Genomic DNA, 22460 nt, shown 5'->3' with positions numbered 1-22460 from the left:
ACTTCTTGGTGGGCTGGTCAGAAACATGCAGTAACTTGGGGCAGTTACTAGGTGGCCAAGTCTGCACTGCTGGGCTCTGTGAGCTTGGGCCAGCTCAGGCCCTCTCTGGGCCCTGCCTTTCTGGGCCGTTCAGGTGGTTCCTTGGCTCTGGGGTGCTAATGTTTCTGGATGGGCAGCAGAACCAGTCTGCACTCAGGGCCCCAGGCCATGTTCCCGGAACACACTTTTAGCATTGACAGCAGCGTGTGGTGAGGCCCCTTAGTCTGGGTTCTGGTCTAGTGACAGGGGCACCACTACTCCACCACCTCCAGAGCCATCTCTGGGACACTGGCTGTGAGTTCAGATGTTCTGAACAGGGACAGGGAGAGCCAGAGGGACCGAGCCTGGGGCTCACTGGAGGGGCTCATGGGCAGACAGTGCCCTTTGGAGGGAACTGAGTCTGAAAGGAAGGAAACCCTTTCCCCGGCTCATAGCACCTGCCATCCAGGGCCCTGCCAGGGCTGCGTGAACTTTAGTCATGTGGTGACAGGCCGAGTCACCGTGCCAAGTCACTGTGTGCCTCCTTGCTGCTGTGACGTCAGCTTCCCTATCCTCCCAGCCAGGCTGGATCTCTGTGAGAGGCCTGCCTGTCCTGCACCCTGTGCGGATGCCTCCCACTGTCCACCAGGGCTGCTGGGCACCCCCTGGCTGGTCTCTTGGACTAGGTAAGCTCATGGGTCCTCTGGCCGCTCCTGCTCTTTCCCTGCCTCTGCTCCTCCTCGGAGGTGGCCACCCCCAGATCCCACTCCCAATTCGGAGGCCCCCTGAGGAGTGCTGCAGGGGGCCGCAGGCGTGGCTCTGAGCCACTCTGGAGAGTGGGGGGGCCCAGCCAGTTCTGTGGCTGGGACTTTCCCAGGCAGACAAGTCTGTCTCTTCCTCCCCAGCGGGTGCAGCCCAGAACTGTCTTCTGAGGAAGAGGTGCTCTCCTGGGCCCCCACTGTCCCCAGGCCTCAGGTAAGCCCATCAGGGTCACAAGGAAGGGGTTCTGGGTTTGAGGCCAACCACGGCAGCTGACCTACTTTCTAGCCTCAGTTTCCCCTAGTGTGTGCAGCTCTCACACTGTTTGGGTGAGAACCAGGCCTCTGGGCTTGGACATTCTTTCAGTGAGTTTTGAGGGTGGAGGGATGGGAAATGGAAGCCCAGGACCTCAGCAGGGTGTCTTCCTCCGAGCCGGGGACATCTGCCTATGGGAGGCTGGGCCCACCCTCCCTTGCTGACCTGCCCTGGGAGGAAGGGACAGGGCCCAGCACTGCCTACTCCCCTCCCTGTTCTTCCCAGCAGTATAAGCCTGGCTGGGTGCCCCCTGCTCCTCCAGGTGCCTACTTGGGCCTTTGGGTAGACAAATTAACAGACAGGGGAGGCTGGGTCATGGTTGGACCACCCCAGGACCCTGACCGGGGGCTCAGCTCATGACCCTGAGCCTGGGAGAGATGAGGCCATGCCCTCCAGGGCACTCAGCATGACCCGGCCCAGTGGACGGGACTGGGTAGCTTCCTTGGTGCAGGGGGCTGTCATGCTAGGACAGGGTCACTCACCAGGCCAGGCCCCTGCCCCATGACTTGTGGTGGAAATGTCCTTTTGTTTTTGTTTTTTGCTTTTGTTTTTTTGAGACGGAGTTTTCCTCTTGTTGCCCAGGCTGCAGTGCAGTGGTGCAATCTTGCCTCACTGCAACCTCCACCTCCCGGGTTCAAGCAATTCTCCTGCCTCAGCTCCTGAGTAGCTGGGATTACAGGCACCTGTCACCATGCCTGGCTAACTTTTTGTATTTTTAGTGGAGATGGGGGTTTCACCATGTTGTCCAGGCTGGTCTCCAACTCTTCACCTCAGGTGATCCACCTGCCTCTACCTCCCACAGTGCTGGGATTATAGGCGTGAGCCACTGCACCCGGCCATGTGATGGGAATGTTCTGTGTCCATAATAGATGCTGCATATTGCTGGCCCAGCTCCTGAGGCTCTTTGGACCTCCAGGAATCGGTGTCTCTATCAGGAACCCTTAATCCTGACCCGGACTCCCGGCTGGGACCCAGGGTGTTGGAGTGGCAAGAGCGCTGTCAGGCCTGGTGAAGGGTGTGAGCTGTCCAACGGGGCAAGGAGGAGGCAGGGCCTGTTCTGTAGTTGGACAGACAGAACCCTCTAGCTGCTTTCTGGAAGACTGAAGGGAAGGCGATGTTGGAGGGAGGGAGTGCAGGCAGCGGCTGTGAGGGAGTTCAGGTCAGAAACAGGTGGCACCTGGATTCACGCTGTGGTGGTCACGGTGGGGATGAGGGGCTGCTTTGGATTGTGCTGGGGATGTGGGGTGGTGTGCTGCTGCATGACTACTGCCAGGTCTCTCTGCTCTTGGTGTCTGCATCCAGGGCTGGGAGGCGGTCAAATGTATCACACTATCGGCCCCAGGCCCACCAAGCCTGGGGAGGTGGCCACACTTCCACGATGGCATCTGGATGTTCCCTGTGTGTGGGGAGGGCACAGGGACTCCATTCGTAGACCACCTCTTGGACAGTGTGTCTGCCTCTGAGGTCAGACGCTCTGCACTGGGACAGGGTGGAGTGGAGGGAAACCCAGCTTGGGGCTCATTGGAGGGGCTTGCTGGCAGACACCGCCCTTTGTGGGAAACTGACTGTGGGAGAGGGGAACTCCAACCTCTGTCACCACATCTCTCTTCCCTGTTGTCACACCTGTCACCTGCTGCCATAGCCATGAGACTTCCCAAGGGTCACTGCTGCCACTCACTGCACAGCCTGGAAGGGAGTCCACAGGGGACATAGAGTGAGCAAGAGACCTGTGCCACTCAGGCCTCCTGGGGGTGTCCCCAGTGCAGCCATGATGATAATCACAGCTACCATTCACCAAGTCCTGCCCACAGTCTAACCTACTCTATTCACAACACTCCCAGCAGCAAGGCAAGTGAGGTGCTGCCGTCATCCAGGCTGGACAGTTCAGTGATTTGCCTGAGGCCCCACAGCAGGTGAGTGGCAAGTCCAGCGTCAGAGCAGGGCAGGCTGGCAGTGCCCCCTGAGCCCTCTTTGCCATGCTTACCACATGCACATCCTGGGCTTCTGCAGGAATGCCCTGTCCCCTACCTGCCCTGCTCCATGCAAAACCCTCTTTGAGCTGTGCCTGGGAGACGTGCTGAGAGAATTCATGGAAACAAATGTGTTACTGACAGCCTCTTTGCCTCCAGAGTTCAACTGGAGACAGAGAAACCAGCCAGAGGCAGAGGGAGGTAACACGGAGTCCCCCAGAAAGGTCTGGGCTGCGCGTGCTTCAGGTAACCTCCCTTGACCTTCAGGAGAACGAGAAGGCTGCCTGATCAGAGAGTCTCTGAAGAAGATCCTGTGGCTACAGGCTTCAGCAGAGTGTGAGGGAGACCCCAGTTATTTCCTCAGGTGTTTCCACCAAATCCTCCTGTCTTTCATGGCCAACACCCCAGGCAAGGCTTGGGGTCCCCGTCTGCTGCTGGACGGTAAGTCCTGGCCCCGTGGCAGCGAATCTGTGGGGTGTTCTGATTGTGGGCACTATGGAAGCTAAACCCCATGATCCAGGTGGGGTGGAGGGTCTTCAGAGGACTCCTGGACAGTGCCTGGCTCTAGACTGAGGTGGGGGACACAGGAGAAACCAGGCCAGGCCCATCCCTACTGGAGCTTCTCCCTAAGCAGTGGAGGCTCAGCCACTGTGAGGAGGTAGGCAAGGCCCTGCAGAAAGAGGGGTGAGGAAATCTGGGGGCTCCCAGGAAGGGTCGCTGCTGGAGATGGGGTTCTTACCAGGATGGGCTCTGAAGATAAGCAGGGAGGATTTGGGAGGGCAGAGATGAGGCCCAGAGCTTCTGGCAGAGAGCATGGCCTGCGCAAAGGTCTGGGGGCCGGACAGCCTGTACGTATTCTGGGAAGCAGGAAGGAGACACAGGCCTTGTGTTTCTGAGCCCCGACTTTAGACTGTGCCCTGTTGGGGAGGGGCCAGGGAATGTCTGAGGCTGGGCCTGACCCTGCTCCTTACCCCGTGGGAGCAGCAGAGCCATGAAGAAGAAGTTAGTGGTGCTGGGCCTGCTGGCCGTGGTCCTGGTGCTGTTCATTGTCGTCCTCTGTCTCTGGCTGCCCTCAGCCTCCAAGGAACCTGACAACCATGTGTATACCAGGGCTGCCGTGGCTGCGGATGCCAAGCAGTGCTCGGAGATTGGGAGGTGAGTGGGGCAGGGCATGGGACATGGGCCCTGAAAACTGGGCAAGTGGACCAGAGCAATACCTTCACCCCTCTGAGACTCAGTTTCCCCACATGTAAGCTTTGCTTAGACTCTCTCAGTAGCCTTTGGGAAGGGGACGGTGACTCCGAGAGCAGGATGTGGGTCTCCTAGAGCCAAACAGGGCCCCTTTTCTCAGTTCTAAGAGTCTCTGTCTCTTTGGATAAACTCCACTGTTTTGTTGTTTGGTGGCTATTTTTACTTATTTCTTCCTATCTATCTATCTATCTATCTATCTATCTATCTATCTATCTATCTATCTATCTTTCTATCTATCTATCTATCTATTTAGAGATGGAGTTTTGCTCTGTTGCCAGGCTGGAGTGCAGTGGTGCAATCTCAGTTAACTGCAACCTCCGCCTCCCAAGTTCAAGCGATTCTCATGCCTAAGCCTCCCAAGTAGCTGGGATTACAGACATGTGCCACCACGCTCAACAAATTTGTGTGTGTGTGTGTGTGTGTGTGTGTTTCTGAGACAGAGTATCACTCTGTTACCCAGGCTGGAGGGCAGTGGTGCAATCTTGGCTTACTGCAGCCTCCCCCTCCCAGGTTCAAGTGATTCTACTGCCTCAGCCTCCACATTAGCTGAGACTACAGGCATGTGCCACCATGCCCAGCTAATTTTTGTATTTTTAGTAGAGACAGGGTTTTGCTATGTTGGCCAGGCTGGTCTTGAACTCCTGACCTTGTGATCTTCCCACCTCTGCCTCTCAAAGTGCTGGGATTACAGGTGTGAGCCACTGTGCCTGGCCTAATTATGGTGTTTTTAGTAGAGATGGGGTTTCACCATGTTGGTCAGGCTGGTCTCGAACTCCTGACCTCAGGTAGTCCACCCACCTGGGCCTCCCAAAGTGTTGGGATTACAGGTGTGAGCCACCATGCCCAGCTTATTCTTTTCTGTTTTTTTTTTTTTTGGATAGGAGACAATTTCTTTCTTTCTTTATTTTATTTTATTTTATTATTATTATACTTTAAGTTTTAGGGTACATGTGCACAATGTGCAGGTTTGTTACATATGTACACATGTGCCATGTTGGTGTGCTGCACCCACCAACTCGTCATTTAGCATTAGGTATATCTCCCAATGCCATCCCTCCCCCCTCCCCCCAAGGAACGCTGTTGCCCAAACAGGGACATGAAGGGCTTATTCTTTTTTTAAGGTGGAGTCTTACTCTGTCACCCAGGCTGGAGTATAGGGGAGCGATCATAGCCCACTGCAGCCTCAAACTCTTGGGTTTAAGTGATCCTCCCGCCTCAGCTTCCTAAAGTGCTGGGATTACAGGTGTGAGCCATGGTGCCTGGCTTCTACTGTTTTATTCTATTTTAGACTCTTATCTCATGTTATATATAAAGATCAGTTCCCTTCTAAAGACTTAAACAGAAAAAATATTATGTTTTTCATATTTTGAGACAGGGTCTTGTTCTGTCACCCAGGCTGGAGTGCAGTGGCATGATCATAGCTCACTGCAGCCTTGAACTCTTGGGCTTAAGCGATCCTCCCACCTCAGCCCCCTGAGTAGCTAGGACTACAGGCGTGCATCACACCTGACTAATTTAAAAAGACTGTTTTGTAGATATGGTCTCACTCTATTGCCCAGGCTGGTCTTGAACTCCTGGCCTCAAGTGATCCTCCACCTTGGCCTCCCAAAGTGCTGAGATTACAGGTGTAAGCCACCATCTCTAGCAGGGGAAAAAAATGTTATTAATGAAGTATAGCAATTTCCCTTTTTGTCCCAATTATAAAAATCATGTACATTTGTTTGCTTCATAAAGAGGAAACTGTCTGGGCAAGGTGGTCTACACCTGTAATCCCAGCACTTTGGGGGGTTGATGCGGGCAGACCACCCGAGGTCAGGAGTTTGAGACCAGCCTGGCCAACATGGTGCACTCTGTCCCTACTAAAAATATAAAAAGTTAGCGGGGCTTGGTGGTGTGCGCCTATAATCCCAGCTACTCAGGAGGCTGAGGCAGGAGAATCGCTTGAACCCAGGAGGCAGAGGTTGCAGTGAGCTAAGATCACGCCACTGCACTCCAGCCTGGGCAACTGAGTGAAACTCTGTCTCAGAAAAAAAAAAAAAGAAAAGAAAAAGAAGAAACTGTAATCCCAGCACTTTGGGAGGTTGAGGCGATAGGATTGCTTTAGACCGTGAGTTCGAGACCAGCCTGGGCAACATAGAAAGACCCTATCTCTACAAAAAAGACAAAAATTGCCCGGTGTGGTGGTTCTTACCTGTAGTCCCAGCTACTCAGGAGACTGAAGTGGGAGGATTGCTTGAGCCCAGGAGGTCAAAGCTGCATTGAGCCAAGACTGTGCCACTGCACTTCATCCTGGGTGACAAAGTGAGACCCTGTCTCATAAAACAAAGGCTGGGCACAGTGGCTCATGCCTGTAATACCAGCACTTTGGGAAGCCAAGGTGGGTGGATTACTTGAGCACAGGGGTTCTTGACCAGCCTGGGCAACATGATGAAACCCCATCTCTACAAAATACACAAACAAACAAAATTGGCTGGGCATGGTGGCATGTGCCCATAGTCCCAGCTACTTGGGAGGCTGAGATGGGAGTGTCATTTGAGCCCAGGAGACTGAGGCTGCAGTGATCTGAGATCACACCACTGCACTCCAGCCTGAGCAACAAAGAGAGACTTTGTCTCCAAAAAAAAAAAAAAGATGCCAAGGCAGGCGGATCATGAGGTCAAGAGATAGAGATCATCCTGGCCAACATGGTGAAACCCCGTCTCTACTAGAAATACAAAAATTAGCTGGGCATGGTGGCATGCACCTGTAGTCCCAGCTACTCAGGAGGCTGAGGCAGGAGAATGGCTTGAACCCGGGAGGCAGAGGTTGCAGTGAGCTGAGATCGTGCCACTGCACTCCAGCCTGGCAATAGAGCAAGACTCCATCTCAAAACAAAAAAGAAAGAAACTAAAAACAAAAACCCCAAAACTCGAATGGACTTCTCTTCCATCCTCCTTTGGGCAGGTGGGCAGCAGGGTGTGTATGAGGGGCCAGGGTGGAAGCCTGCAAGTTCTCATGCCTTTATGTGCCACGTGGCAGGGATGCACTGCGGGACGGTGGCTCTGCAGTGGATGCAGCCATTGCAGCCCTGTTGTGTGTGGGGCTCATGAATGCCCACAGCATGAGCATCGAGGGTGGCCTCTTCCTCACCATCTACAACAGCACCACCCATGAGTGCCTCGGAAGAGGAGAGGAAGAGGGGCAGGGGTTGTGGGTTGGGCCGAGGCACAGCTCCGTGGCCCCCAGGCTCACGTGGCATAAAGGGTTTGGGTGGGTGGGCCTGCCTACCTGCTTCTCCTTCTAGGAAAAGCTGAGGTCATCAATGCCCGCGAGGTGGCCCCCAGGCTGGCCTTTGCCAGCATGTTCAACAGCTCGGAGCAGTCCCAGAAGGGTAAGCCATGCTGCAGACTTGGGGCATGGGTGCAGAGCTGGCTGAGCCACCGGGAAGGGGCCTTGCCCACAGGAGCCTGCTCCCGTCAGGGTTCAGGGGCAGTTCTAGCACCCCCATCCCTTCCTGGCCCCATAGCACCGTCCCACAATGAGTGGTCAGGACCATCATCACCACGGTAAAGGGCCGGGAGCTTCTGTTATTTCTGCTAAGGCCTCCGGGGCCACTCTGTGCAGCACATGGAAAGAATAATTATTATGCTAGCAGACCTCATGGACCAGGGCTCACTGGGGCCCACGCTCTGCTCTGCGCTTTTCACCCACGAGCCTCTCACAACCCTCCCTGCTCCTTTGGGCTAGGGGATGCTGTGTGGATTCCCATTTTACAGGGTGGGGATGCTGAGGCTCAGACAGGTCATGCAAATCATCTGAGGTCACACAGCTGGGAGGTGGTGAAGCTAAAATTGAACCCAGGCTGTCTATATCCTGCCTTTTCAACAGGCATCCCATTCACTCATTTGTTCATTTGTGGGGATGGCGCTCTAGAATGTGAGGTGGAGTCTCTCTTTTCTAATCTGGTCTTAAGTGGAGAGGAGGCCCCCAAATTCCCCAGGTACCTGAAGGGAAGCCACTGTCCATCCAGGAAGCCACTGTCTGTCCCCAAAGGAGGCACAATAGATTGTGAGATAAAAGTTGGAGGATGGGAGGGTCTCAACAACTCAACGCCTCTAGTCCTAGCACTTTAGGAGGCCATGTCAGGAGGAGCACATGAGCCCAGGAGACCTGCCTGGACAACATAGCAAGACTCCATCTCTACAAAAAATGGGAAAAAAAATTAGCTAGGTATGGCGGTGTGTGCTTATGGTCCCAGCTACTCGGGAGGCTAAGGTGGGAGGATCACTTGAGCCCAGGAGGTTGAGGCTGCAGTGAGCCATGATTATACCACTACACTCTAGCTTGGGCAACAAAGTGAAACCCTGTCAAAAAAAAAAGGCTGGGCCTTTTTTTCACAGGCTCACGCCTGTAATCCCAGCAGTTTGGGAGGCTGTGGCAGATGGATCACCTAGGTCAGGAGTTCAAGACCTGCCTGGCCAACATAGTGAAACCCTTTCTCTATTAAAAGTACAATAAGTCGGGCATGGTGGCACAGGCCTGTAATATCCCAGCTACTCAGGAGGCTAAGGCAGGGGAATCGCTTGAACCCAGGAGGTGGAGATTGCAGTGAGCTGGGATCATGCCACTGCACTCCAGCCTGGGCAACAAGAACGAAGCTCCGTCTCAAAAAAAAAAAAAAAAAAAAACAAGTTGGAGGATGGAGGGGCAGGACACACTCACCATAGCAGGCCTTAGACTTCAGGTGGGGGTCCTGGGTGGCGCCCTTTGGAGTCTTCTGCAACATACTCAATCTTTGATTTTTTTTCTTTTTTTTTTTTTTTGAGACGGAGTCTCACTCTGACGCCCAGGTTGGAGTGCAGTGGTGCGATCTCGGCTCACTGCAAGCTCTGCCTCCTGAGTTCACGCCTTTCTCCTGCCTCAGCCTCCCGAGTAGCTGGGACTACAGGTGCCTGCCACCACACCCGGCTAATTTTTTGTATTTTTTAGTAGAGACGGGTTTTCACTATGTTGCCCAGGCTGGTCCCTCGATCTCCTGACCTCGTGATCCCCCTGCCTCGGCCTCCCAAGGTGCTGGAATTACAGGCGTGAGCCACTGTGCCCCGCCAATCTTTCATTTGTTTTTAATACTCATTGAGAAACTCAGCATCTGTAGACATGAAGTTGCTCAGGGTAAGAGAATGCGGGAATCATAGGCTTGGCACCTTGTGGATGCTTAGAATCATTTATTTAACTAGAATGTATTGAGCATTGTCTTAAAGAATCAGCTGTTGTTCCTGAAGCTGGGGTGAAAAACAAAGATGGCAGATGAAATCTGTGACACTCCAGGTGGGAAAAGAAACTAGGCAGGTGCGGGTGTGTTACGGGCTGTAGAAAAACAGACCTGGAGGGCCTCAAAATCTGGGACTCTATGGAGGGTGACCCAGTCAGGGAAGGGGACATCTGAGCAAAGACCCAGAGGCAGAGATGGGGTCAGGGGAGTTATCTCCTGGTCTGCTATCCAGGTGTGATGGCAGGGACAGAGCCCTGTGGGGAGCTGGGGAGGCTGCAGCAAGTGACCCAAGGGAAATGGCCCAGGTTGTGTGGGATCTCTTAGGTTATGGTGAAGCCTCTGCTTCCTGTCTGAGGGAAGTGGGGGCTCGTGGAGTGTGTGAGTGGAAGGGGATGGATCTGGCCTACGGATTGCTGTGTAAGGGGCAGGGAGCATGTGGGGACCTGTCCAGAGGTCACTGCAGTAATTCGTGGAGAGGGTGCTGGGAAGTGGCTGATGCTGGACAGACACACTTGGAAGTGGAGCCTGTGGATTTGAGGATGGGTTGGGTGTGATGCTTGTGTAGGGAGTCCCCGGGGACCCCTGATCTTTTGTCTGTACCTGGAAGGATGGGGTGACCCTAATGGAGACAGGCAGGGTTCTCAGGGAGCAGGTTGAGCAGACACTCAGGAGCTCGGTTTTGGGCACGTTGAAGTTTGAGATGCTTTCTTCGAGCAGGCAGGTAGATACTCAGGTCTGGTGATCAGAGGAGCAGTCCAGGCCAGCAGGTCAATTTGGGAGTTAGTGCATAAGTGGAGGCTGAAGCTCAGATGTCAAGCAGACCACGAGGAGAGAGAACAAAGACAGAGGGGAGAGTAGGAGCTAGGATGGCAGGCGGGGGAGACTCGGGTGGAGCCAGGCGCTGGGATGCAGGGGCGGCTCTCAGGGAGAGTGATGAGCCCAGTAAAGCTGAGAGGGGCACTGGGTCTGGCAGTGTGGGGGTCACCAGAGAACTTGGCAAGTGTGGCGGCATGAGAGTCTGATTGGCCTGAGGTCAGGAGAAGATTTTTTTCTGATATTGATACATGATATTTTCTATATTTATGGGTACATGTGAGTGCTTGTTACATGCATAGAGTGTATAATGATCAAGGCAGGGTATTTGGAGTCTCCGTCACCTTGAATATTTTTCATTTCTGGGTGTTAGCACCATAGTCCTCTCTTCGTTACTTTGAAATATACAAAATACTGTTGCTAAGCATCATCACCCTGGTCTGCTATCAAAGATTAGAACTTCTCCTGTCTTGGCTGGGCACGGTGGCTCACGCCTGTCATCCCAGCACCTTGGAAGGCTGAGGTGGGTGGATGACCTGAGGTCAGGAGTTTGAAACCAGCCTGGCCAACAAGGCAAAACCCCATCTGTACTAAAAATCCAAAAATTAGCCTGGTGTGCTGGCCTGTGCCTGTAAACCCAGCGACTCGGGAGGCTGAGGCAGGAGAATCGCTTGAACCTGGGAGGCGGAGGTTGTAGTGAGCTGAGATCATGCCACTGCACTGCAGTCTGGGAGACAGAGCAAGACTCCATCTCAAAAACAAACAAAAAACAAAACAAAACAGAAAAGAAGTTCTGTCTAACTACAAGGTGGAAGGAATCATGTGCTGGGTGTCAGACCTTCCGGGATGTATGTGCAGCTTCTAGGAATTGAAACCACCAGCTCTTGGAAACTTGTGCCAGGCTTCAGGGTGGGAGAGGCAGTTCTAGAGCCACAGCCGCCAAGCCAAGCCAAATAGCCCCAACATCTCTCGCAAGAGCAGGAGAGTACCTGGGGGCAGAGGCCATAGTTGTACCTTTCTGGGCAAAGGGTCAGTGTCTGTAGTGTCCATATGGGCAGTGGGGCTCGGGGGGAAGCAGGCCCAGGGGTCTGTTTCCAATGACCTCCTCAAAAGTCAGAACTGGAAGGCAAAACCCCTTATAGACTGGGTGCACCTGTAATCCCAGCATGTTGGGAGGCTGAGGTGGGAGGATTGCTTGAGGCCAGAGTTTGAGACCAGTCTTGGCAACGTAGCAAGACCCCTGTCTCTACAAAAAATAAAAATAAAAAATTAGGCTGGGAGTGGTGGCTCACTCCTGTAATCCCAAAACTCTGAGAGGCTGAGGAGGATGGATCACCTGATATTAGGAGTTCAAGACCAGCCTGACCAACCTGGTAAAACCTGTCTCTACTAAAAATGCAAAAATTAGCAAGGCATGGTTGTACATGCCTGTAATCCCAGCTACTTGGGATGCTGAGGCAGGAGAATTACTTGAACTCGGGAGGTGGAGGTTGGAGTGAGCCAAGATTGTGCCATTGCACTCCAGCCTGGGCAACAAGAGTGAAACTCCATCTCAAAAAAAAAAAAAAAAAAGCCACGTGTAGTGGGGTATGTCTGTAGTCTTAGGTACTTCAGAGGCTGAGGTGGGAGGATCGCTTGAGCCTGGGAAGCCAAGGCTGCAGTGAGCCATGATTGCACCACTGCACTCCAGCTGGGACAACAGAGTGAGACCCTGTCTCAAAACAGACAAACAAACAAAAACCCTTATAGTTGGATGGAGAAACTGAGGCTGCGAGAGGGGACAGGATGGAGGTTAAGGCTCAGTCTTGCCTCTCTGGGGCAGTAGAAAAGAGGAAGGGAGCCCTTTCTTGGGGCTGGCTGTGTCTTGAAGGTGGCCTGTGCTTGACCTGGGTCAGGGTGGGATCTGCTCTTGTTTTGGCACATTCTGGTGGAGCCCATGAGTCTTACAGGATAAGCCCTTGTGGTCAGCGAGATGGGAGGGGGTCTGGCCTGGCACAGGATTTTAGACATGCAGGAAACTGCACAGACAGACACCTCATCCTGGGACAGCAAAACCCAGCCGCATGCTACTGCTTCCCCTCCTGTGCCCTCCTCAGACATCCCTGGTCCATGTACACTCCTACCTGCTGAGCCCCTCTTAAAAAAATTAAACATCCCCTCCTAAAAAAAAAATTAAAATTAAAAAATAAATAAAAAAATTAAAAATCCCCTTCTGCTGGGCGTGGTGTTCACGCCTGTAATCTCAGCTACTCAGGAGGCTGAGGTGGGAGGATTGCTTGAATCCAGGAGTTCGAGATCAGGCTGGGCAAGATGGAAAGACCCCAACTCAAAAAAGAAAAAAAAAATCTTTCCTCCTAAGCCTCATTGCCCCATCTGTAAAACGAGTCAGGGACTGTGCCTGGGATGCTGCCTGCGAGAGATCCCGATGTCCCCTACTCAGGGTCACTAAATGTGGCTCTCTCTCCCCAGGAGGGCTGTCGGTGGCGGTGCCTGGGGAGATCCGAGGCTATGAGCTGGCACACCAGCGGCATGGGCGGCTGCCCTGGGCTCGCCTCTTCCAACCCAGCATCCAGCTGGCCCGCCAGGGCTTCCCCGTGGGCAAGGGCTTGGCAGCAGCCCTGGAAAACAAGCGGACGGTCATCGAGCAGCAGCCTGTCTTGTGGTATGTCTGTGGGTGTGGCCCCCTGACCCAGGCAGGGCAGGCACAGCCCAAGGACCTTGCAGGCTGTAGCAGCAGTGGAGCGGCCCTCTGCCTTCAGGACCCTGCGCTGATAATGGGATGAGGAGATACAGACCCTTCCCACCACGTGTGGGGACACATTCTGAGCGTGGGGTCCCAGTGGCCACTGTGGCTGGCCATGTGTCCTGAGTGGCAAGGGACACTAGGAGGTCCCCGGAAGGGACACTAGGAGGACGAGTGCTGAGTGACGGGGCCACCCACCTGTGACAGGCGCCGCCCCTGCTTTGTGCTGGTCTCCCGTGTGGGCATGTGTGTGGTGTGGTCTGGCTAAGTCCACCCCACCTGCTGCCTCACATGAGCCCCCTCTGCCCCAGTGAGGTGTTCTGCCGGGATAGAAAGGTGCTTCGGGAGGGGGAGAGACTGACCCTGCCACGGCTGGCTGACACCTACGAGACGCTGGCCATTGAGGGTGCCCAGGCCTTCTACAACGGCAGCCTCACGGCCCAGATTGTGAAGGACATCCAGGCGGCCGGTGAGTGGGTAACCTCAAGGGCCTGGGTGAGGAACTCTGCAGTGGAAACCCTGAGCTGTAGCCCAGAGCCATGGGGTCCTCCTGTCTTGCCTGAGCCTGCAGGAAGTTCCTGGTGGAGGAGGGTCAGTGACTGGCCATGTGGGTCCACAGCTCCTGCTTATATCAAAACCAAGAGAGGCCACACAGTCCAGGAGAGCAAGTCCCTGTTGGGGTAAATGCAGGTGTAGGCAAGAGCCAAGGCTAGGGAAGCACTAGAATACAGCCTGAAGATCCAGGAGGACTTCTCAGAGGAGGTGGTGGCTGGGCTGCAGATAACTTCGTTAGGCAGAGAGAGGAAGGGATTCCTAGCAGAGGAACAGCTGGGCTAAGGCCCAGTAGAGGGGGCTTTGATTCACCAAGAGGGTTACAAGGGATGAGGGTCGCCTTGAGAGAGGCATGGGGAAGGGGATTTGTGGGGCAGGGGCCTGGAGCTTGGCTGTGGCTTTCTTCAGGTAATTTTTGTCACTGTTTCATGGAGGACGGTGATTAGCTTGTCGACCTTTACCACTGAGGCTGGAAATTGGCATGCCAATACCCTGTCTGTCTGGAGCTGACTCCAGGAGAATTAAGAGCCTCCCTCCCTCCCTCTATCCATTCATCGTGAGGAGAAGAGGCCAAGCAGCAGGGACGCTGGCAGGAATTCTCCAGTTAGAAAAGGCCCTCTGAGCCAGGTGCATGGCTCACGTCTGTAATCCCAGCACTTTGGGAGGCCCAGGCGGGTGGATCACCTGAGGTCAGGAGTTCAAGACCAGCCTGGCCAACATGGTGAAACCCTGTCTCTACTAAAAATGCAAAATTAGTCAGGCATGGTGGGTTGTGCCTGTAATCCCAGCTACTTGGGAGGCTGTGGCAGGAGAATCGCTAGAACCTGGGGGGCTGAGGTTGCAGTGAGCCGAGATTGCACCACTGCACTCCACAGAGTGAGACTCCATCTCATAAAAAAAAAAAAAGAAAGAAAAGGCCCTCTGAGGCCAAGCTTGGTGTCTCATGCCTGTAATCCCAACACTTTGGGAGGCTGAGGTAGAAGTTGAGGCCAGGAGGTCCAAGACAAGGCTGGGCAACATAGTGAGTCTACAAAAAAAATATTGAGAATCTACATAAATACAGTGGGGGTGGGGGTGGGGAACAAGAAAACAAAAAATTCAAAGCATAGTGAAAAGAAATATAGCAAAACCCGGCAGGGCATGGTGGCTCACGCCTGTAATCCCAGAACTTTGGGAGGCCGAGGCGTGTGGATACAGGGTCAGGAGATCGAGACCATCCTGGCTAACACAGTGAAACCTGTCTCTACTAAAAATACAAAAAAAATAGCCAGGTGTGGTGGTGGGTGCCTGCATTACCAGCTACTTGGGAGGCTGAGGCAGGAGAATGACATGAACCTGGGAAGCGGAGCTTGCAGTGAGCCGATATCACGCCACTGCACTCCAGCCTGGGCGATAGAGTGAGACTCCATCTCAAAAAAAAAAAAAAAAAAAAAAAAAGAAATATAGCAAAACACAACAAAAAAATTAAAATTTGCTGGGTGTAGTTGTGCCTTTAGTCTCAGCTACTGGGGAGGGTCTGCTGGAGGATCACTTGAGCCCAGGAGTTCAAGGCTGTGATTAAGCCACTGCACTCCAGCCTGAGTGACAGAGCAAGATCCTTTCTCCAAAAAAAAGAAAAAACAGAAAACACTCTCTGGCCACAGATGAGAGAAGGCAGACAGGAAGCCACTAAGCCAAGCAGGCAGAGGGCAGGTGGCCCCAGACTGGCTGTCAGGTGGTGAGCAGTGTCAGGGAGACAGGAGTGCCAGAGCTGGTGAGGTTCCCAAGGAGGTGAGGTTGCCTGTGGCCCCCTCCCAGGGCACAGTCCCACCCCTCCAGTAGTGCACTCTGTCCTCCCTGGTAGGTACAGGCTTTTCCCCACCACCATGGTGCAGCCATGCCTGCCCCCAACACCACTGGTGCAGCTCCATCCTCCACGCAGTGGTGCAGCCCCATCCCAGTGCCCATTCGAGCTGCTGTCCCATTGCAGGGGGCATTGTGACAGCTGAGGACCTGAATAACTACTGTGCTGAGCTGATCGAGCACCCGCTGAACATCAGCCGGGGAGACGCGGTGCTGTACATGCCCAGTGCGCCGCTCAGTGGGCCCGTACTGGCCCTCATCCTCAACATCCTCAAAGGTGAGTGGTTGCACCACAGCCGTGTGGTAGGACCCATGACACTGCCTCTCTCTCCCCACGCCCCACCCCTGCTGCATCTCTGCTCGCCCCCCATGCCACATCTTTCCATCACTGAGCCCCCGAGGTGTGTCCCTGCGTCACAGCTCACCATGTCCTGAAGGAGGCAGTGCAGAGCGACAGGGCTGAAGCGGGCAATGCTCAAGGGTTGGAGGAGGAACAGGAGTCATCAGGAGGGAGAGAGGTGCAGGAGCTCAGGGCTGCAGGGCCTGGTCCAGAGGGTACCCTGGTCCAGTGGGTGACCCTGCCACTTGGTCACTGAATGGCCAGAGCTGATGCGTGACGTGAGGCCCAGGCTCGGGAGCCCTCACCTTACTTCACTCTCACCACAGCCTTCTGAAGCAGCTGCTGCTATTGGTTATTAAATGCTCCTTGAGGTGGGCAAAGTGGCTCAGGCAGTTGTTAACCCTCTCAGCCCCTCAGAGTCTCTGGGGCTCAGCAACATGCACCTGGCTCTGATCAACCAGGGTACAACTTCTCCTGGGAGAGCGTGGAGACCCCCGAGCAGAAGGGCCTGACGTACCACCGCATCGTAGAGGCTTTCCGGTTTGCCTACGCCAAGAGGACCCTGCTTGGGGACCCCAAGTTTGTGGATGTGACTGAAGTAAGGGGCACGGGCTGGCCCACTGTGGGTGTGGGGCCTGCTGTAGAGGCATCGGGTGGGCTCGCCAGGGTGGCTACAGCCTCACATATGCTTTATGAATCCATTCCTGTCACAAACTTTGATTGCGGGCCTACTGTGTGCTCAGATGGACTGGTGAGTGACCCCCAGTCTTGGCTTCTGCCCCACATAACTGACAGTGTGGGGAATTAGTGGTCACCCTCCTACCTCAGGTCCTTTGCACATGCTGTGGTTATCGAGTGCTCAGTGCTGAGATGAGGAACACATGGGGGCATTGCAGCCCTCGGGCATGGTGAGATGGATGGGTGAAAGGGAGAGGGCCAGGTGAACAGAGACCTCGGCCACCCACTCCCTGTCACTCCAAACTAACGCTTCCCAGATGCCACCCTCAGCCCTGCACCACCTGACCCACTCACTCAGTAGCTGCCCCAGCTCCACGCTGGGTCCCTATAAGACCCTGTCATATCCCTTCCTGCTGAGGATCCTCACATACCTCCTTACCTACTTGGGTCCTTGGCATTCCTAGGTGGATCTGCAGACCCCCCTACACTGACCAGTGGCCTCCCAGGAGGGGCGTCAGCTGCCGGGGTGGTGTCTTCTCTTTCCCCGTGAGCATTCTGCACCTCTGACTCCCGCTGCAGCCAGTGACCTGGTGTCTTGTCTCTCTGAGGGGACAGAGCCACTGCAGCGTGTCCCTCTGCCCTCCCTTTTGGCTAAGGCCAGCTCTTTCATCTACTTGCTGGCTCGGGGTGCTGTTCCCACAATGCTCCTTTCTGCCTCTGACGATTTACTTCTTTATCACGGATTATTCCCAAAAGAAAGGCAGCTGTTGTTGCTCTAGAAATTTCTATCTGCTGCCTCCTTCTGTCCTTTGCTCCTCTTAGAGCAAACATGGCTGGGCTATGTCCTCTCTCCCTTCAGGGTATCCCCTCCCCTGCTCTATCCCCATGCCACCAGATCTCCATGTCCAGCCTCAGTTTCCCCATCAGGCCCCACTCAGCAGCATCTCACACAGCTCACCACACTCTCCTCGAGTTTTCATTTTGCAAATTTTTCGCACCTACAAAAAATGTAAAAAAATCCCAAAACTGCCCAAGCATCAATGTTCCCTTTTCCTGGAGTCTGCAGTGTGGACGTTTCTGCCAGATTTCCTAACTCTCTCCGTCTCCACCCACATCTATTGGGATTCGTGTTTTTCTGAAGGATTCCACAGTAGGTTACTGATGTCACACCTCAGGGTGTGTCTCAAAAGTGAGACTTGAACATAGCACAGCAGGATGTTGGGGTGACACAACCTGCTGTCCCTTCTCTTTGCCTACAGTAGGCTCCCTTGGCTGTTTTGTTTTTGTTGTGTTTTTGTTTAGACACAGAGTCTCTGTCATCCAGGTTGGAGTGCAGTGGTGTGATCTTGGCTCACTGCAGCCTCAACCTCCAGGGCTCAAGCAATCCTCCCACTTCAGCCCCCTGAGCAGCTGGGACCAGAGGCACGTGCCACCAAACCTGGATAATTTTTGTATTTTTTTTAGAGACAGGGTCTTGCCCAGACTGGTCTCAAACTCCTGGGGTCAAACTATCTTCCCACCTCAGCCTCCCAAATTGCTGGGATTACAGGTGTGTTTTTTTGGTTTTTTTGTTTTTTTTTTTTTTTTACAGAGTCTTGCTCTGTCACGGAGGCTGGAGTGCAGTGGCGCTATCTCAGCTCGCTACAAGCTCCGCCTCCTGGGTTCACGCCATTCTCCTGCCTCAGCCTCCCGAGTAGCTGGGACTACAGGCGCCTGCCACTGCGCCCAGCTAATTTTTTGTATTTTTAGTAGAGACGGGGTTTCACCATGATTGCGATCTCCTGACCTCGTGATCCGCCTGCCTCGGCCTCCCAAAGTGCTGGGATTACAGGCATGAGCCACCGTGCCTGGCCTGTTTTGTTGATTTTTAAAGCCCAGGGCAGTAGTCTTGGAAAATGTCCCACATCGTGGATTTGCCTTTCTGTTTCCTTGAGGGCAGTTTCAGACAGAACACCTTTCCCTGGGATTGGTCAACTAATCTGTGGGGTGTTGCTGAAACTTTATTTTATTTTATTATATTTTATATTTTATTTTTGAGACGGAGTCTCGCTCTGTCCCCCAGGCTGTCCCCCAGGCTGGAGTGCAGTGGCGGGATCTCGGCTCACTGCAAGCTCCGCCTCCCAGGTTCACGCCATTCTCCTGCCTCAGTCCCCCAAGTAGCTGGGACTACAGGTGCCCACCACTGCGCCCAGCTAACTTTTTGTATTTTTAGTAGAGACGGGGTTTCACTGTGTTAGCCAGGATGGTCTCTATCTCCTGACGTCGTGATCCGCCCTCCCAAAGTGCTGGGATTTCAGGCCTCGGCCTCCCAAAGTGCTGGGATTACAGGCATGAGCCACCGCGCCCGGTGTTGAAACTCTCTTGAGGCATTTTCTTCGGCCTTTGGATCCATCCTCTCTGTCTCCTCCTTGACCTCCTCATCTCCTCCTCGCCACTGCCTTGGGGACCTTGGCCAGGCTCATGGCATCCAGCAGCCACTCAATGTCAATACTTCCATGTTCATCTCTCAGCCTGCCCTTGCCTGTGAACCCATGTTTATTTATTTATTTTTTTTATACTTGCACCCATGCTCTTCAGGTCCGATGAAGTGTCCAATATCAAGCTTCTGACCATCCCCAAACCTGCCCCTTCTGCAGGGTTTACCTCGCTAGTCGGCACCATCCTTGATTCTTTTCTTTCTCCCACCGAGGCCATCATCTCTTGCCTGGTTGACACCCACAGCCTCCCCTTTGGGATTTATCCTTATCCCTGTCATAGCTGCCAGAGGGACCCTGTGAAAACACTCCCCAGCCTGCTCATTCCTCTGCCCTAAGCCTGCATGGCACAGAGCAAAAGCCAGTTTTTATGGGACCTAGGAGGTCCTGTGGGTTGGGCCCCAGCCTGCATCTTCATCCTCTTCTCCCCACCCCACTCCATTCACTCTCTGCCTATCGCTCACCAGCCCATACCACCTGCCTCAGGGCCTTTGCACTGACCATTTAGGCTGCATTCCAGGCTCTTTTCACACGTTGCCTCCTCTGAGAAGCCCTCCCTGACCACTCTGCCCATACCTCATGCCTCTTGATTCCCCTTACCTGGCTTGTGGTTTCAGCACTTTCCCTGTGTGTGTTTGTTTTTCTTGGCACGAGGGCAGGACCTAAGTGTCTGTTCCCTGTTGATTCCCCAATGCCAGGCATGCAGTGCAAACTCTAGAAATATTTTTTGCATGAAGGAATGAGTGATTGAATGCGGCAAGGGTCTGGAGGCTGAGGACCAGGCAGACAGACATTCAGAGTTGCTGAAACGCAACAGAGACAGGGAGTCAGACTGGTTGTGCAAGGTCCTGGGCCTGCCCTTGGGTCCTGGGGAGCCACGGAAGGTTGTGGGTGCTAGAAGGTTTTGGTCAGAGTCACAGTCAGGGGCCTTCTGAGACCTGTGCCCCCTCCTCACCCTCCCTCCCCACCTCATCAGGCCAGCTCTGGGGTCTCGACAGGTGGTCCGCAACATGACCTCTGAGTTCTTCGCTGCCCAGCTCCGGGCCCAGATCTCTGACAACACCACTCACCCGATCTCCTACTGCAAGCCCGAGTTCTACAAGCCGGATGACAGGGGCACTGCTCACCTGTCTGTCATCACAGAGGACGGCAGTGCTGTGTTCGCCACCAGCACCATCAACCTCTAGTAGGGGCTGCAGGGCCGCCTGGGTGGGAAAGTGCCAGAGGCGGGTGGCCCAGGGACCGCCCACTTATCCAGTAAGGTGGCTCCGTCACCTCTTTTCCTGGTGGGAAACTGAGGCCCAATCTTGGTAGCTTATCCTGGGCCTCTCAGTGAGTATGTTACAGCCTCATTGGGTGGATAGGGACCAGGCTGGGCCAGGCAAGGTCGGGCGCTGTCTGACCCGGCTGGGCGGTAGCTTTGGCTCCAAGGTCTGCTCCCTGGTCAGCGGGATCCTGTTCAATAATGAATGGACGACTTCAGCTCTCCCAGCATCACCAATGAGTTTGGGGTACCCCCCTCACCTGCCAATTTCATCCAGCCAGGTATGGGGTGGAAGTCCGGGGGTGGGGAACTGGGGTGGAGAGGGGCGGGTGTCCTGGGCAGGCAGCTGACGGGCATCCCTGTCTTCTCCCATCAGCCGCAGGGAAGCAGCCGCTCTCATCCATGTTCCCAACGATCATGGTGGGCCAGGACGGCCAGGTCCGGATGGTGGTGGGAGCTGCTGGGGGCACGCAGATCACCACAGCCACTGCACTGGTATGCGTCACCCCTTTTCTCCCTGGCCCTTCCCACTCCGCACAGCCCCCAAGCCATGCTGATCACACTCCCATGCCCCAGGCCATCATCTACAACCTCTGGTTCGGCTATGACGTGAAGCGGGCCATGGAGGAGCCCCGGCTGTACAACCAGCTTCTGCCCAACATCACGACAGTGGAGAGAAACATTGACCAGGTGGGCCAGGGGTTGGAGAAACTGAGTCACGGTGTGGGGCCCCAGGGCATCCTGGGCTGGAGGCCTGGATAATCACAGAGTGGACAATGGTTGGTGTCCTCTCTCTAGTGTCTGGGCCATCTGGAGCCCCTGTGCCATGAGGGCCAAACCCCCTGCTCCAATGAGACCCAGAAGGCCCCAACCTGCTCTTCTTGATGACCTGGCCTGAAATGGCACCACCTGGGCTGAGGCCTGTGACCACACAGGCGTGGTTCAGGTGGCATCTGGAGCCCTGCTCAGGCTTCCCCTCTCCTCCCACCCCCAGGCAGTGACTGCAGCCCTGGAGACCCGGCACCATCACACCCAGATCGCGTCCACCTTCATCGCTGTGGTGCAAGCCATCGTCCGCACGGCTGGTGGCTGGGCAGCTGCCTCGGACTCCAGGAAAGGCGGGGAACCTGCTGGCTACTGGTTGCTCCAGGCAGACAAGGCTGACAAGCAATCCAGGGACAAGATACTCACGAGGACGAGGAAGAGGACTTTGGGGGACGGGCTTCCCCTGTGAGCAGCAGAGCAGCATAATAAATGAGGCCACTGTGCCAGGCTCCAGGTGGCCTCCCTGGCCTGTCTCCCCACTCTCTGGGCCTCAGTGTATTGTGTGTGAAATGGAGCCATCTGGCTGGGGAGGAACAGAGAGGTGGGATTCGGAGATCTTCAAAATGCGGGTACTGGAACTAGCCTCAGCATCTTCAGCATGGGGAGAGCGGGGCACATGGCTGGGGGCCAGGGGAAGGTTCACACCAAGCCCTGCCCCTTCCCACCCTGATCCCTCGGACTTTGGGGCCAGGCCCTCCCTTACTGGGGCTGGGCAGTGACACTACCTAGGAGCAGCCACCAGGGGGTGTCACGACCCTGGCGCTTTCTTAGGCAGAGGGTGGCCAGCTGATGCTGGGAACTCGGGCGCCTTCTCAGACCCGTAGGCCTCCAGCTCACCCTGCCGATGACACTGGCGGTGAAGCTGAGGTCCGAGGAATGGGGACTGGGCAACAGGCTGGAGGAAAACATCTCGGTCAGAGCCACGCCCCTGGGGGATTCCCAAGAGCAAGCCCAGAGTGAAACCCAAGCTTGTGATCCTCTCCAGAGGGAGGCCTGGTTCTCAGGGAACAGCAAACGGGAAGATGTCCCCAGATCCCAGGGATCAGGGCTTGGTCCAGCCGGGGAGGCAGCCCAGAGGGAGTGGGTCCAGAAGGAAACAGCTAGACACAGCAGCCTTCACCATTGGCAGCCCCTCCAGGCCTCCCTCGGGGCCTGCTCCCTCCTCTGTGCACAGTTCCAACACCTGGAGCAGGGTTCTGGGAAGGGCTGGTGGAGGTGGGCTGGTGGGAGGCGGTGATCACAGCCCAGCACCTGGATATCACCAGGGGCACTGGGGCCAGGGGCCAGGTGAGGCCAGGTCAGGGCTATCCTTCAGGAGCCCCGAAAACCTGGTGATTCCAAAGGGCCCATAGACAAACAGGGTTT

The 22460-nt window shown here is 54.8% G+C and overlaps 1 protein-coding gene and 1 pseudogene across 1 annotated transcript in view; both read left to right on the top strand.

Annotated features, from left to right (window-relative positions):
• The window catches only part of LOC129524664 (immunoglobulin superfamily member 3-like), a 53175-nt gene extending 48958 nt beyond the window's left edge, over positions 1-4217 (top strand). The window contains exons 11-14 of the mRNA XM_055350941.2: positions 924-993; positions 2934-3005; positions 3330-3503; positions 4139-4217. Of these exons, the coding sequence (XP_055206916.2) occupies positions 924-993; positions 2934-3005; positions 3330-3402 (215 nt within the window). The 3' untranslated portion in view covers positions 3403-3503; positions 4139-4217. The remainder of the gene's footprint in view (positions 1-923; positions 994-2933; positions 3006-3329; positions 3504-4138) is intronic.
• Positions 3642-21598, top strand: LOC129524430 (glutathione hydrolase 1 proenzyme-like; annotated as a pseudogene).
• Positions 21599-22460: the final 862 nt, after the last annotated feature.

This window comes from Gorilla gorilla, chromosome 13 (genome assembly GCF_029281585.2).
Source record: "Gorilla gorilla gorilla isolate KB3781 chromosome 13, NHGRI_mGorGor1-v2.1_pri, whole genome shotgun sequence".
NCBI classification, from domain to species: Eukaryota; Metazoa; Chordata; class Mammalia; order Primates; family Hominidae; genus Gorilla; species Gorilla gorilla.
The sequence above is the reverse complement of the archived record's forward strand: the minus strand, read 5'-3'. Positions and strand labels throughout refer to the sequence as shown.